The following is a 13,188-nucleotide window of genomic DNA, read 5'->3' as shown; positions in this document are numbered from 1 at the left end:
TTTTTTAATATATCTCTTACACCTTCTAAGAGTGTCAACTCTTTATTTTTTTAATAACAACATATATTTACATATATTTAACTAACTTGTAAAATAAAAAAAATATTAATTTCTAATTAATTAAAAAAATCTAATTAAGAAAATTACTGGTCGATAATATTTATGACCCATTATAACGATAGCTATTACCAATTTTTAAATATATTACCATTTTAAAAGACTGAAAATGAATTGCGGGTATGATAATAATCATTGGACATTTTACGGTTGGCTCACATCTCTTTCCACCTCTGTATAAAAATGTTTATAACTTTCGAAGTAATGGTCAACCAGTGCATACAATTTATGCAGTTTGGTTACGACCACGCCGTGTTTCTCAGCTCGTTTTAGTACGCGGTAGTGCACGATATAATCACGTTTTGGTTGTAACGTGGTCAACAACTTTCTGTGTTTCGACGACGACAACTGTGATCGCTCGTTTACCGGAAAAAATGGTAAAACAATATTTTAACTTTATTATACAATCTGTCTCTGGTAACCAAGTTACACAATTGCCCGTGTCTCCTTCAAGTAATTAAAAGTCATTTAAGTAGATAAGGAATTTATCTTAATGATACCAATAAATTGTCCGAATTTAAGGGACAATATTTGGGCAGACGTCGGGTAGCTTCCGATTCTTGGTTTTGGCCAACATCCATAGGTATTAAACGGACTCCTAACAGCACTACATGTATCATGCGAAAAATAATTACTCCAGAAACAGTTACCTCGGTCAAAAATCAACAGAGAGATTATAAAATAATTACAAAGTAGTTGTTACTCTTATGACATACGTGTATAAATATTGAAGGGATTGATACAAAACTTTTCAGAAGATAATTGATGGTTAATTATGAATAAATGGTGTACAAAGAATTCTCATCAGTGTCAAAAATATACTTTTATAAACCCATTTTTCGTGCTTATTTCAAATCTGCAATTAATTTTTTTTTATTACCACTAATTTTTGATATTATTAATAATTAGTTAAAAACAAGTATTCAAATATAAAAATGCTAAACGTTATTACTGCGACTTTTAGCTATACTTGCAAGTTTGAAATTGACTTCATTAAACAGAAAATTTTATGAAAATTAAAAAAATTGTTAAGATTAATATGCTGTCAGTAAATTTTATAATAACTATTTATTGTCAATTTATCAGCAAAGCTCAATTTTTTTTTGTATTTTTATCGTAATAGATAACTTAGATAAAAATCATTGTAATCATTTCTGAGTAACTTTTGGTGTTTAAAAAGATTCTACAATTGAAATATTAAGAACTTAATTAATTTTAATGATTTACTTTAACTAAATAAAACAATATAAAAGTTTTTTAAAATGTTTACTCAATTGAACGTATTATAAAATTTGATTATAATTGTGAAAATCCATTGTTAAATTTAAGTGAAACTAAAAATTATTATTTTTAGAAATGATTTATGTAGGATCGTGTTGTCAAAAAATGTTGAATATTATAGACTGGTAGTATAACGCGTAAATAGAGTTAAAAAATAAAAAAATAATTAAAAAAACATTATTTTATTTTGTAGTTGAAACCCATTATCATATCAAACCTAATTCAACAAAAATTACTTAAAAAATATGAAATATTTTAATTGTCTATATGGAATATGTGGGCTAAGCAACTTTTTATTTGATTAAGGGAATTTTTTTCAATTTTTGAGGGTAATATCTTTTACTAGATAGTAGTTATATTTGACGTATCATTAAAAAAAATTGGTTAAGTGAAATCTGAGAAAATAAATGACAGCCACAAAAAAAGACCACATAGTAAAATAATTTTAATATGAATAAGAAATTTTCTCTCACTAGGAGAGACAACAGTAATGAGTACCATGATATCATTGAAGTTATTGAATCTAAATGAGATAAAAATTAAAAGTGAGTTTAAAATTTGTTTCTAATTTAATAACTTTTGTAAGATATTTTAAAATAAAATAGCATATTTTTGAATACAGTTGCCATTTTCACCATGAAGAAAAATTAAAATTCAAAATTATTAAAGTATATTACATACGCTTCAATTTAAGATATGTATAAAAGTGTCAGTATTTTCGAAATTTTTTTTAATGTTTTGTGGTAAAGTTGCCATTTAGATCCCACCTGTGAGAAGGTAAGGGGTCAGATTTTCAAAAAAAATATACTAAGTAATAGGTAATTACCTAATGCATCCATAAAAATTTTGTTTCTATTCATCCATTTTTTAAAAAGTAATGGTAGTTTTAATGTCTCAAAATGTAATTTTTATGTAATTGCCTCTTAAATTAGTTTTATCAATAATTTTAATAATCATATTAAATCCGAGAAAAATTTTCATTACACTTTATTTGATTTGTTTAAAATTAAAAAAAATTTATAAATTATCGTTTTAGGTCGAAATTATAAAGTTAACCTAAATGCTTTGTCTGATATATGTGTTGGCATAAATTTTTTCTAAATCATGTTTTGTTCTTAAATTTTTTGTCAACAGGAAAAAAAATAGTATTGAAAAATGATAAAGATTTCATAAATTTAAAGTGATTTCATACAATTAAATATAAAATAAATTATTTATAATACATATAATTTTTAATTGATGTAATTTTTAGAGTAGTCTTATAACTGAATAAAAATGAAAATTAATGAACGATATCAATTTATTTTAACATAAAACTATTTAAATTTTTTTTTACATATTTTGTACGGGTTATTTGACATTATATTATCTTAAAAAACTCTTATTTAAAGTTACGAAAAAAATGAACATATCTTAGCATAAACGTGTAATTTATGTAAACATATTTTATACAGTTTGGTGAAATTTTATTCTATAACATAGTCGTTTTTAGATTGAAATATAAGGTTTCTAGTTATAAAATGTTAATAGAAATTACATTTATTTATAATTATTTGTATTTTTTCTTTTAGTGACAATCATAGTCAAATATTATTAAATTAATCAATATAATCACGAATAACGGAATGGCCTATTATGGAATTTGAAATGACCTAAATTTTCTGTCAATAGAACAAAATAATAATGATAAATAAAGTCGTCAACATTTTTATATTTATTGAGAGTCTCTATTTAATGAATTATAAAATGCCAAAAATAATATACAAAACAATCTTGTAGTGAACATTATTCTGCTTGTTTTTATTACATTGTATTTCAATTTGTAAATTTAAAATTGATGAGTAATAATAATAATAATACTTGAGTGAAAAAAATTCATCTTTTCAAAGCAACAATATAATGAACACCTAAATTATTTAATGTGACAATAAATTCACATTAATCAGTAACTTAATATACAATTTCGTTTAGGGAGAAATAAATGTTTTCATATATTTATTGTTTTAAATATTTTATAGATAGTGCACATATTTACATTATAAATTAGATAAATAATTAAAAACACAATATTAAATTTTTATTTATTTTTCTAATTCATAATATTTTTTAGAATTACTGAATATATTTAATATAATAAATATAGGAAATATTTAAGAGAAAACAAAAAATTAATTTTTGATGAACTTTAAAAAAGTATAGAAATATCTCTAATTTTTTTTTTAATCGATAGCGTGTAGATGCAGAGTCTTTTTTTTTTTTATTACATTTGACGTGATTAACTACTAGTCAACAAAAAAAATTAAATAATACAATATAAACTAATATACCTAAGAGTATACCAAAGTAGTTTATATAAATAATTTAAAAAGGATATATAAAACATTAATAATATTAAAAATCAATATATGAATGCATTATATAATATATTATACTACAATTACTGTAAAAATAATAAATTTGAAATCCAGGTCCCAGAGTGACCTTTGAATACTTTACATAAACGTTAACTCAATTAACGATATATAAATGACGGGTCGGGTGTTTTCTGCTACTCTTAATAGACGAACTACGAGAAGACAATCCACTAAAGGTTGATTACAGGCAGTATTTTTATTATATTTACATACATAACCTAATATATTCATAATATTGATACATTAACAAAACAAATGGTAAGACATCACCCAGCCAACCACTCTGCCTTTTAATGTTGAAAGTCTGCCGAACGCTTCCCATTAAATTCTCCTTTGAAGTATAGAACGGCCAGCCTCCGGTGATCTCGTTTTTCGTTGTGCACTCGTGTAGTAGCACGTAACGGATAGGGGGAACTGTTGGTTGTCGCCTAAACAGACCTATACAAACCAGTCAACAACAGATAAACACGCGCCAGCTCACTGGCCGACGAGTTAGGAAACTCAACGGTACGACTTAGCCACCGCGCGCGGACGAACTGAATAAACACACGCCAGTTCACTGGCCACGAGACGACAGACCCAATGGGTACGGCAGAATTACAAAGGCGTACACACGTACTCGTATGTAACGACATAGGTGCCCATAGTACCACGACTACTATGACTATCTTAGGCCAAGCGACCAGAAGGGGGTGGGTGATCATAAACTACGTGGAGCTTTGACAAATGTAACTTTTGAAAAATTAAAAAAAAAATGTTTTATAAATTAATTTTTTTACTATTTGAAGATAGTCATTTTATAGAAAAGTTTTAAGAAATATATTGATATCAAAAACTCTTATTTTAATTCAGCAGTTATGTTTATACGGCTTTTTGAAGTTTGTTAAATTTTGATTTTTTTTAGGATTTTCCTATGGTATCAAATTTTAGTCCATATTGCGTAATGAACGGAATTAAACATTATCTTTTTGCGTTATTTACTGGTAACAGTGTGCGATTACTTTTTCATGAAAATATGAACACTTGAACAAGCATCTAAAATTGACATGAAAATCAAGTAGTAGTAAAAATTAAGTTTATTTAAAAAAAATGATAAAAACGATATCTATAACATGTTATAATAAGTAATAATGATCATAATATTGTGTAAGTGCATTTATTATCATATCCTCTTAACAAGTAATATCCTTTAATATATTAAGTATATTAATGATATTAATGATAGAATCACGCAAATTAATAATTATTATCAATTTAACTTGGATAACCACCGAACACTTGTTGTCAACATAAGATTACGTTTCTAACATTTTGTAATAAAGGTTAGAGATAATCATTTCTGTAAGAAGCGCATTCGAACGTTATTATTAGAGGTCGGATTTTTATGATTTTACATGTTTGTTTCTAGTCTATGCAGTCAAATGGGAGTGAAAAATCATTAAGATTCATCAAACACAGAATTCACAAGAAATAATTTATTTTACATAAAAAAACATATTTTAGGGGTTAGAGAATATTTAAAACGTTAGAGAATATTTTTTTAATATCGGCATATAATGAACATATTTCACGTGTATTAGAACTTTGATAAATACAATGTTCACTAAATGTTTTATTTCTGGGTTTTAATAAAAATTAATCTCCAGGTATTCCTTATCGATTGCGATAGCACATCGGTTGGTTCATTAGCTGTCATGACTATTCGTCGTCTACTAGTCTTTCCACTTGTCTCATATTACTATAAGTTATAGTATTTGTATGTTATAGTCTATAACATACAAATATGCCAAAAACTTCAAGTAGTTTAAAAAGTTTATTTGCTCAATGAATTTCGTCGTACAATAACCAACAAACGATTTTCACGACAAATGGTGCAACAATTTTTTGTCAAGTTTGTGACAGAAATATTCCTTGCACCAAAAAATCACAGGTAACACAACATGTACATACGGCTGTCCACAAAAATGGTTTCAAACATAAATGAAATACTTCATCAAAACAATTATTTTTATCAGAAGCTACTCCTAATGAAAACAACTTGAATGATTTTAACAAAGATATGTGTCTAGCCTTAGTAGCAGCTAATATTCCTTGGTATAAAATGCAAGTTCCTCAATTACGTACATTTTTAAAGAAATATTCTGGCAAACATATACCAGATGAAAGTGTGTTATGAAAAAATTATCTCGAGCTGTGTTACCATAAAACTTTAACGAAAATTAAAAATGAAATTGGTGAAAATAATATTTGGATAGCTGTAAATGAAACTACAGATACAAACGGTCGTTACGTTGCAAATTAACTGGTGGGAATATTAAAATCAAATACTCCGACTCGCCCATTTCTCCTGACATGCAAGGTTTTGAAAAAACTAATCATTCTATTGTTTCTCGGTTAATCAATGATGGATTAAAAATATTATGGCCGTTGAGTGGAAATGATGAAAAAGTGTTGGTAATGTTATCGGATGCAGCACCATGCATGACACTAAAAGTTTTCTACCCAAATTTAATTCATGTTACATGTGTAGCTCACATGATGAACAGGGTTGCAGAGAAGGTCAGAGAAATGTTTCCCAAATGTTAACAAATTAATCAGTAATCTAAAAGAAGTATTTTTAAAAGCGCCATATCATGTCCAGGTGTACAAAGAAATATTACTCAATGTACCATCATCCCAGAACCCGTATTAACTAGATGGGGAACTTGGCTGGAAGCTGTAATATTTAATTGCGATAATTTTGAGGGTTTGAAAAAGGTTATAGACAAATTAAGTGAAGAAAAGTTATCAGTCAGTATTGAAAAATGCAAAAATATGTTACACCTACAGGCTGTAAAAAATGATTTGATTTTTATTAAAACTAATTTTCTTCAAATTGTTACAACTATCAAAAGTTTGGAAAAATCAAATACTCCCTTAGTTGATATGATAAATATTATCGAAAACACTTTTACACAACTCGAGCAGATACAAGGAAAAGTATTAAAAACAAAAATATTGCAACTTCAACAAAAAAACAAAGGATACAAATTTTTGAAAAATATTGGACAAGTTTTTAGTGGAAATAACACAGTACAACTTCCGAAAAATTATTCACCGACTATGGTAGCTGACTTGCAATATTCTCCAGTGACATAAGTTGATGTCGAACGGTCCTTCAGCATTTACAAAAATATTCTTACAAACCGGCGTACTAAAATGACACCGGAACACAATGAACAATATATAGTAATTGTTATTGTAAAATTAATTAAATTAAATATATATAAAACCAAATTAATAAAAAATAAATTTAAACTTAATTTTTTTTTTAATATTAAAAGACTATTTTGCAAATTTAAGGACATAAAACATCATATATATGGTATTTTAAAAGAATATTAAGAGAATACATTGTCTATTTTATGTGATATAGAAACATCATATTTTGAAAATTTTAAGAGAATATAAATCCGATCTCTAGTTATTATTATAATTCATGTAAAAGAAATCGCGTACTGTTACCAGTTAATAATATAAAAAAATTCGTTTACTTTCGTCTATTACATAATATGGACTAACAAAAAATAAATATTTATAGATAGTTTTCTATATAATAAAATTTATTCTACATTCGTGGATGGTTTTTTTAATATATGGTAAAATCAGTACCTCCTCAGTTTTGAATCAAAGCTATAAATATATAGAAACATACAGAATAATTTCATCGATAAGTATGGGAATTATGTGCCATGTATTATATAGCCATGTATGTATTGAATAGATATTTAAAATTTACAATTGCATTTCATTGTAAGCGATATTTGTAGGTATCCTAGCTATATATTTTACTTGGTCTAATTTTTTCTCAAATTTTTCCTTTTTATTACTAATACTAGTTAAAATAGTTCGTAATCAGTTAAAATCTATTTAAACATAACAGTGAAAACTCTACTAGTGGTTCCATATATCTTTCTAGATAAAATCTAAAATATCTATTCAATAAATAACAAAATGTTTTAAACTAAAAAAATTGAATAACACAAATATTAAAAATCGCTAATTTTTTCAATTTTTATAAATTAAAATTACCATAACTTTTTCAAAAATGAACATATCAATATTAATTTTTTTTTATAGATGCTTGATATCTTTACCTATCATTTGGTATATTTTTTTTAAAAATCTGACCCTTTACCTGTCCACGAGGGGGATTTAAAATGACAACTTTTTCACAAAAAATTAACTTTTTCAGCCTAATTTTTGAAAGTGTTTCAGAAAGTCTGATACTTTTACTTATATTTTAAATTAAAGCTAATTTAATGTACTTTATAATGGAAAAAAAAATTTCGGACTTTATATTGTCTTCACGGTAAAAATAGTTACCAAATGCAATTTTCGTGTGAAAATTCTCGATTTTATTTTTAATTTCGATTTTATCAACACAATTTTTTTATGAGAAATAATATTTATATCCCTTTTTCATTCAACATACTTTATCTTAATCAGGATATGAATAAGGAACCAGCAGATCATGTAGGTTTTGGAATAATCCACTAATTTTTGTAAATTTAACCCTTTATCTGCCCACAGGGGTGAATTTAAAAATACAACTTTTTCACAAAAAATTTAATTTTTCAACTTAATTTTTGAAAGTGTTTCAGAAAGTCTGATACTTTTATTTATATCTTAAATTAAAGCTAATGTAATATACTTTAATTTGAAAGAAAAAAAATTTGAGCTCTGGATTTGTCTTCATGGTGAAAATGGCTACCGAATGCTATTTTTGTGTGAAAATTTTCGATTTTATTTTTTATATTATATTTAACTTTATAATGCTATAACTTATTGAAAAGTGTATGGATCCACATAATTTTTTTATGAGAAAATTCACACTGTCTATATGCTAGAATTTGTTTTTTTATTTAAAAATCTAATTCAAAGTTAATGTTTTAAGAAAACAATTAATCATCAAAAAAGAATAATGAAATATTTACTACCTGATCTTATGCAATAGTCAAGATATTGCAATTGTGTTACAATTTACTAAACATTAAAATAATAAATAAAATGTTTTACTTCTTGATTTAAAAGCAATATACTATATAGCAATTTCAATTTAACTTTCGAAAATTGCCCGTAAAATTATCTTTTTGAAATCATTTTTTCTTCAATAAATTTCATATTTATTATATAAAAAAACCCAGCATAGTGGAGTAATGATATCTGACAGTGATTAAAATCATTATCATAAAAAACGCTTCGATGCAAATCTATAGATAGTGTTTAATTTTTTTAATGGAAATGTTGAATTATTTCAAGAACAACATCAACTTCTATTTCCTTAATTACAGCTTGATTAGTAGTTCTTTGATTTCTAGGTATAATGACAGTACTATTTTTTTCGAATTTATACCTATTTCTCTGTTCTTGATTTTTACAAAAAAAATTGGAATATTATAGACTGATAGTATCACACACAAATAGAGTTAAAAAATTAATAAATTACAAAGTAAAATTATTTACTTTTGTAAATTTTGACTTAATAATAGCGTTTTTTTTAACTATATATAGAACTTGCAGATGACGAGATTAAAAACGATAAATTACAATATTTTATCGATACTCTTATTAAGTTTAAACCATTAATGAGTTGTACGGCTAATGCACTAGAATATCTAAAAGGTCATTATCAGAATACTGTACACGACGCTCTCACAAAATTATTAGAATTTACTGAAAAACTGAATATAATTGTCAAAGAAATAAAATTCACAGAAGAATCAGCAATATATAATGAATTTATAAATAGCACATTTGTAGATTTGAACGAAATTGTCAATATACACATGAATATGGAGCCTATGCTGTTATTGGATTTGGACATGAAGAATACTTAGAAGACTTTTTTGAAAAACTAATATAATATGAAGATATATGTCATGTAGAATTCTTTTTTAATCCGTATAAACCAGAATTTCAAAAATTAGTTCAGGAAGGTGTTAAGATGTTTTGCGTAAATTTTGGATTTGATAAATAGGTGGCAAAATACATAATATCTGTTTATCTTTGCTGTTTTTTCCACACTTTGTTATATAAAAACTAATTGCTAAAATAGTATGTATTACAATAATTTTTTAATCTAACTAACTAATGTATTTTTGATTTAAAAACACACTTAGATTTAATTATTAAAAAAAAGACTTTAAGTACTTTATTTTCATATATTAATATACAGAAATATTGTGAAAATTATTTTAATTTAAATAAATTGTTTACAGCTATATCTATTTTAAATATTTTTTTTAAAAATTGCAATACAAACGCCTGTTATAATTTATAACAGTCGCGCAATTAGAAATTTTTTGTTTGGAGGGACTAGATAACTTTTAGAATATAAAGTAGTACCCCTCCACAAATCTCCGCTGTTGACTTTATGTCCACGATGTCTAGATCCAGAAACCTCTCCTTGGTTGTGCCACTGATTTATGATTTGTTATAAAGACTAATATAAACAACATTTATGTCAAGATTTCTGTTATATTAATATTTTAAAAATAAGTCAAATGTACTACCAAATTTACAAAAAGAAACCTATTCAAACTAGACATACGAAATTTACAAAGAATTTCTCTTTTAAAAATAACGATTTTTAATTAATTAAAATATATTAATATTATGTAAAAATCTTATAGTATTTATCAATTAATCATATACGTGATAGAGAACAATATTTTTAAGACTATAGTGTCTTAGGAAATTTAATTTAAGTGATGGTTTGAGTTCAGATTTTTTTTCTGCCTATTTCTTTATGATTTGGAAATATATACCTAAAATTATAGGAATAATACTTTGAGTGCTTGCCGCTTAACTCATGCGTTAAAAGAGCATTAAAGCCTTAAGCGATTTCCTCCCAATTTAAAAATTAGTTCCTCTCAAAAAATGTAGGAGTCCGTATGTTATTTAAGATATTATCAACTATAAAGTAACTTTAAAAGGATGCGGCACACAATAATCACCAAGCAAAGATTAAACACTGTAAATATACTCGTAAGTTTTTTGCGTTGTTTGCCGGGGCGATGTTTGTTAAAACAAAGACATTAGCAACGAGACTAGCTACCCAATAAGAAAAGCTCACAATAAATTATTTTTATTTTTAAAAATTTATAGTTGTGTTGGATTTATTATTAAAATAAAATAATTAAAAAAAGATTTAAAATAATAAATAATTAAAACACGCAGCGTTAAACAAGACGTAGCAAAAATCAGTAACAATGATTCCCACACGAACACGACTCAATTCTCAGAAAACGTTAAAAGTAATATTTCGTTATCTCCTACGGTTACAACATCTGAAAACGAACTAGACTGGGACATTAATCCAGCGTTACCTATTGATCAGCAAAATAAACTTAGAGGTTTATTAATGAAATATAGTACAATTTTTTCTAAACATAAATATGATTTAGGCTCGTGTAAAATTGCTCCGATAGAACTTCAGTTATCAAGTAATAAAATAATAAATTTACCTAATTTTAAGTTAAGCCGCGTAGAGCGTAATGAAATCGAAAAACAGTTACAGGAACTTTTAAAAGCTGGTATTGTAGAGGAATCTTCAAGTCCTTATTCTAATCCTGTGTTTTTAGTCGCTAAAAATCAAGGACAATGCAGCAAAAGTCAAGAGGGATCAAAAGAATACAGAATGGTAATAGACTTTCGAAAACTTAATGAAAATATTTATCGTGAAAGCTTCCCTTTACCTATAATACAAAATTTATATGATTGTTTAGCAGGAAACCAATACCAATACTTTAGTTCTTTAGATGCTACTTCAGGTTTCCATCAAATAGAACTTTCTGACAATTCTAAAGCTCTTACAGCTTATTCAACTAAAAATTATCATGTTCAGTTTACTCGTTTACCTTTTGGGTTATCTAATGCACCCCAATTTTATCAAGCTGCTTTGTGTAAAGTCATGGCTGGCTTAAATTATAGACACAATATATGCTATTTAGACGATTGCGTTGCATTTGGCAAATCATTTGAGTCTCATTTACATTCACTAGAATTAACATTTCAACGATTTTTAAAGTATAACTTAAAACTAAAACCATCTAAATGTAGATTTGGCTATCAATATAATGTTTAAATTATTATTATTATGCAAGTAATTGAGTGGGTTATGATAAAAAAATCACCCTGTATATTGGTGTATGATCATATAAAAATATTTATATTGAGTGATAGATTTTACTATGTAATTCAGTATAAAAACAAATTTTATACTCCTATTATTTTAGAGATATTTTATTTAAATAGATTTTTTGAAGTGGCCATTCTTTACAGCAGCATAATTTTGAAATATNATAATAATAATAATAATAATAATAATGATAATGAATATATAAGAGATATAGTTAATAATTAATTAATAGTGAGTAATTTGGATGAATATTCATTTTAAATTATTGTTATAAGAATGATATATATGAGTAAATATTTTATATAAATGAATAATAATGCATAGTATATTAATAAATGATACAACATACATATAATAAATATTGATATAATCTAATATTCAATATGATATTTATTAGTTCAGTGATTATTATGATAAAGTATGTGTGTAAGTACAGGAATTATTGTAGTGTTTTGAGTTGTATAATTTGATAGTAGTTTATAACGTAATTAGTAGTGTCGTATTTTTACAACACGTTATTAATTCTTATCTNATTTAGTAGCGTCGTATTTTTACAACACGTTATTAATTCTTATATTTTTTTTATAACAAAAACAAATTTAAAATCTGAACACTGAGTAAGGCAAATAATTTATATATAATAAGAATAGTAAATTTTTTAATGAATTAGAAGTTGTATTCGGAGACCGTTGTGTTCTCTCCATACATAGTAATAGCGATTAAAATAATAAGTTCAGGCGTTTTTCATTCTTCTACAATTTTTGGTCTTTGTAATTTATATGTATTGCAATTTGGTTCTGTATGATTATAAGACTGCTATTCAATATGGCAATCTATGATTCATCTTTGTTGTAGGACTTCGTAGTTTATAGTAACTGTCTTATGAAGCCATGATTGTAAAAATTTAATAAATTTTAATAATACAAATATATTTATTTAAATTTTTTTGTAGTATATATATATATTGTATGAGTACTTAATTCTTTAGTTATACTGATAATATGAATTGTATAGTCTTCATCTGGCATGGTTGAACTAATTATTTTATCACCATTACTAGTATGAATTGTTTTTTCTTCATTTATAATGATCGTATGTATTTTATAATGATTTGAAATAGTTGAAAATTGCTTTACAATTTTTTGTACAAAATTGTTAGTTTTATAATTAAAAAATTATAATTAATGATTNTAC

General features: G+C 25.5%; 1 protein-coding gene across 4 annotated transcripts; it reads left to right on the top strand.

Annotated features, from left to right (window-relative positions):
* The first annotated feature begins 225 nt into the window (after positions 1-225).
* Positions 226-9,958, top strand: LOC126904412 (uncharacterized). 4 transcript variants are annotated; one of them, XM_050683447.1, is made up of 3 exons: positions 226-494; positions 1,875-1,943; positions 9,366-9,958. In XM_050683447.1, exons 2-3 carry the CDS (start codon positions 1,889-1,891, stop codon positions 9,689-9,691), a joined length of 381 nt encoding a protein of 126 aa, XP_050539404.1. In that variant the 5' UTR covers positions 226-494; positions 1,875-1,888; the 3' UTR covers positions 9,692-9,958. The 4 variants fall into 4 exon arrangements, 2 of the variants coding, with proteins under 2 accessions (XP_050539404.1, XP_050539395.1); XR_007703747.1 differs by lacking the exons at positions 226-494; positions 9,366-9,958 and adding exons at positions 2,021-2,175; positions 2,970-3,239 and having other exon boundaries at positions 1,499-1,943; XM_050683438.1 differs by lacking the exon at positions 226-494 and adding an exon at positions 1,513-1,523 and having other exon boundaries at positions 1,592-1,943.
* Positions 9,959-13,188: the final 3,230 nt, after the last annotated feature.

This window comes from Daktulosphaira vitifoliae, unplaced genomic scaffold (genome assembly GCF_025091365.1).
Source record: "Daktulosphaira vitifoliae isolate Bord-2020 unplaced genomic scaffold, ASM2509136v1 Scaffold_1, whole genome shotgun sequence".
NCBI lineage: Eukaryota > Metazoa > Arthropoda > Insecta > Hemiptera > Phylloxeridae > Daktulosphaira > Daktulosphaira vitifoliae.
Note: the sequence above shows the minus strand (reverse complement) of the source record. Positions and strands in the feature narration are given on the sequence as shown.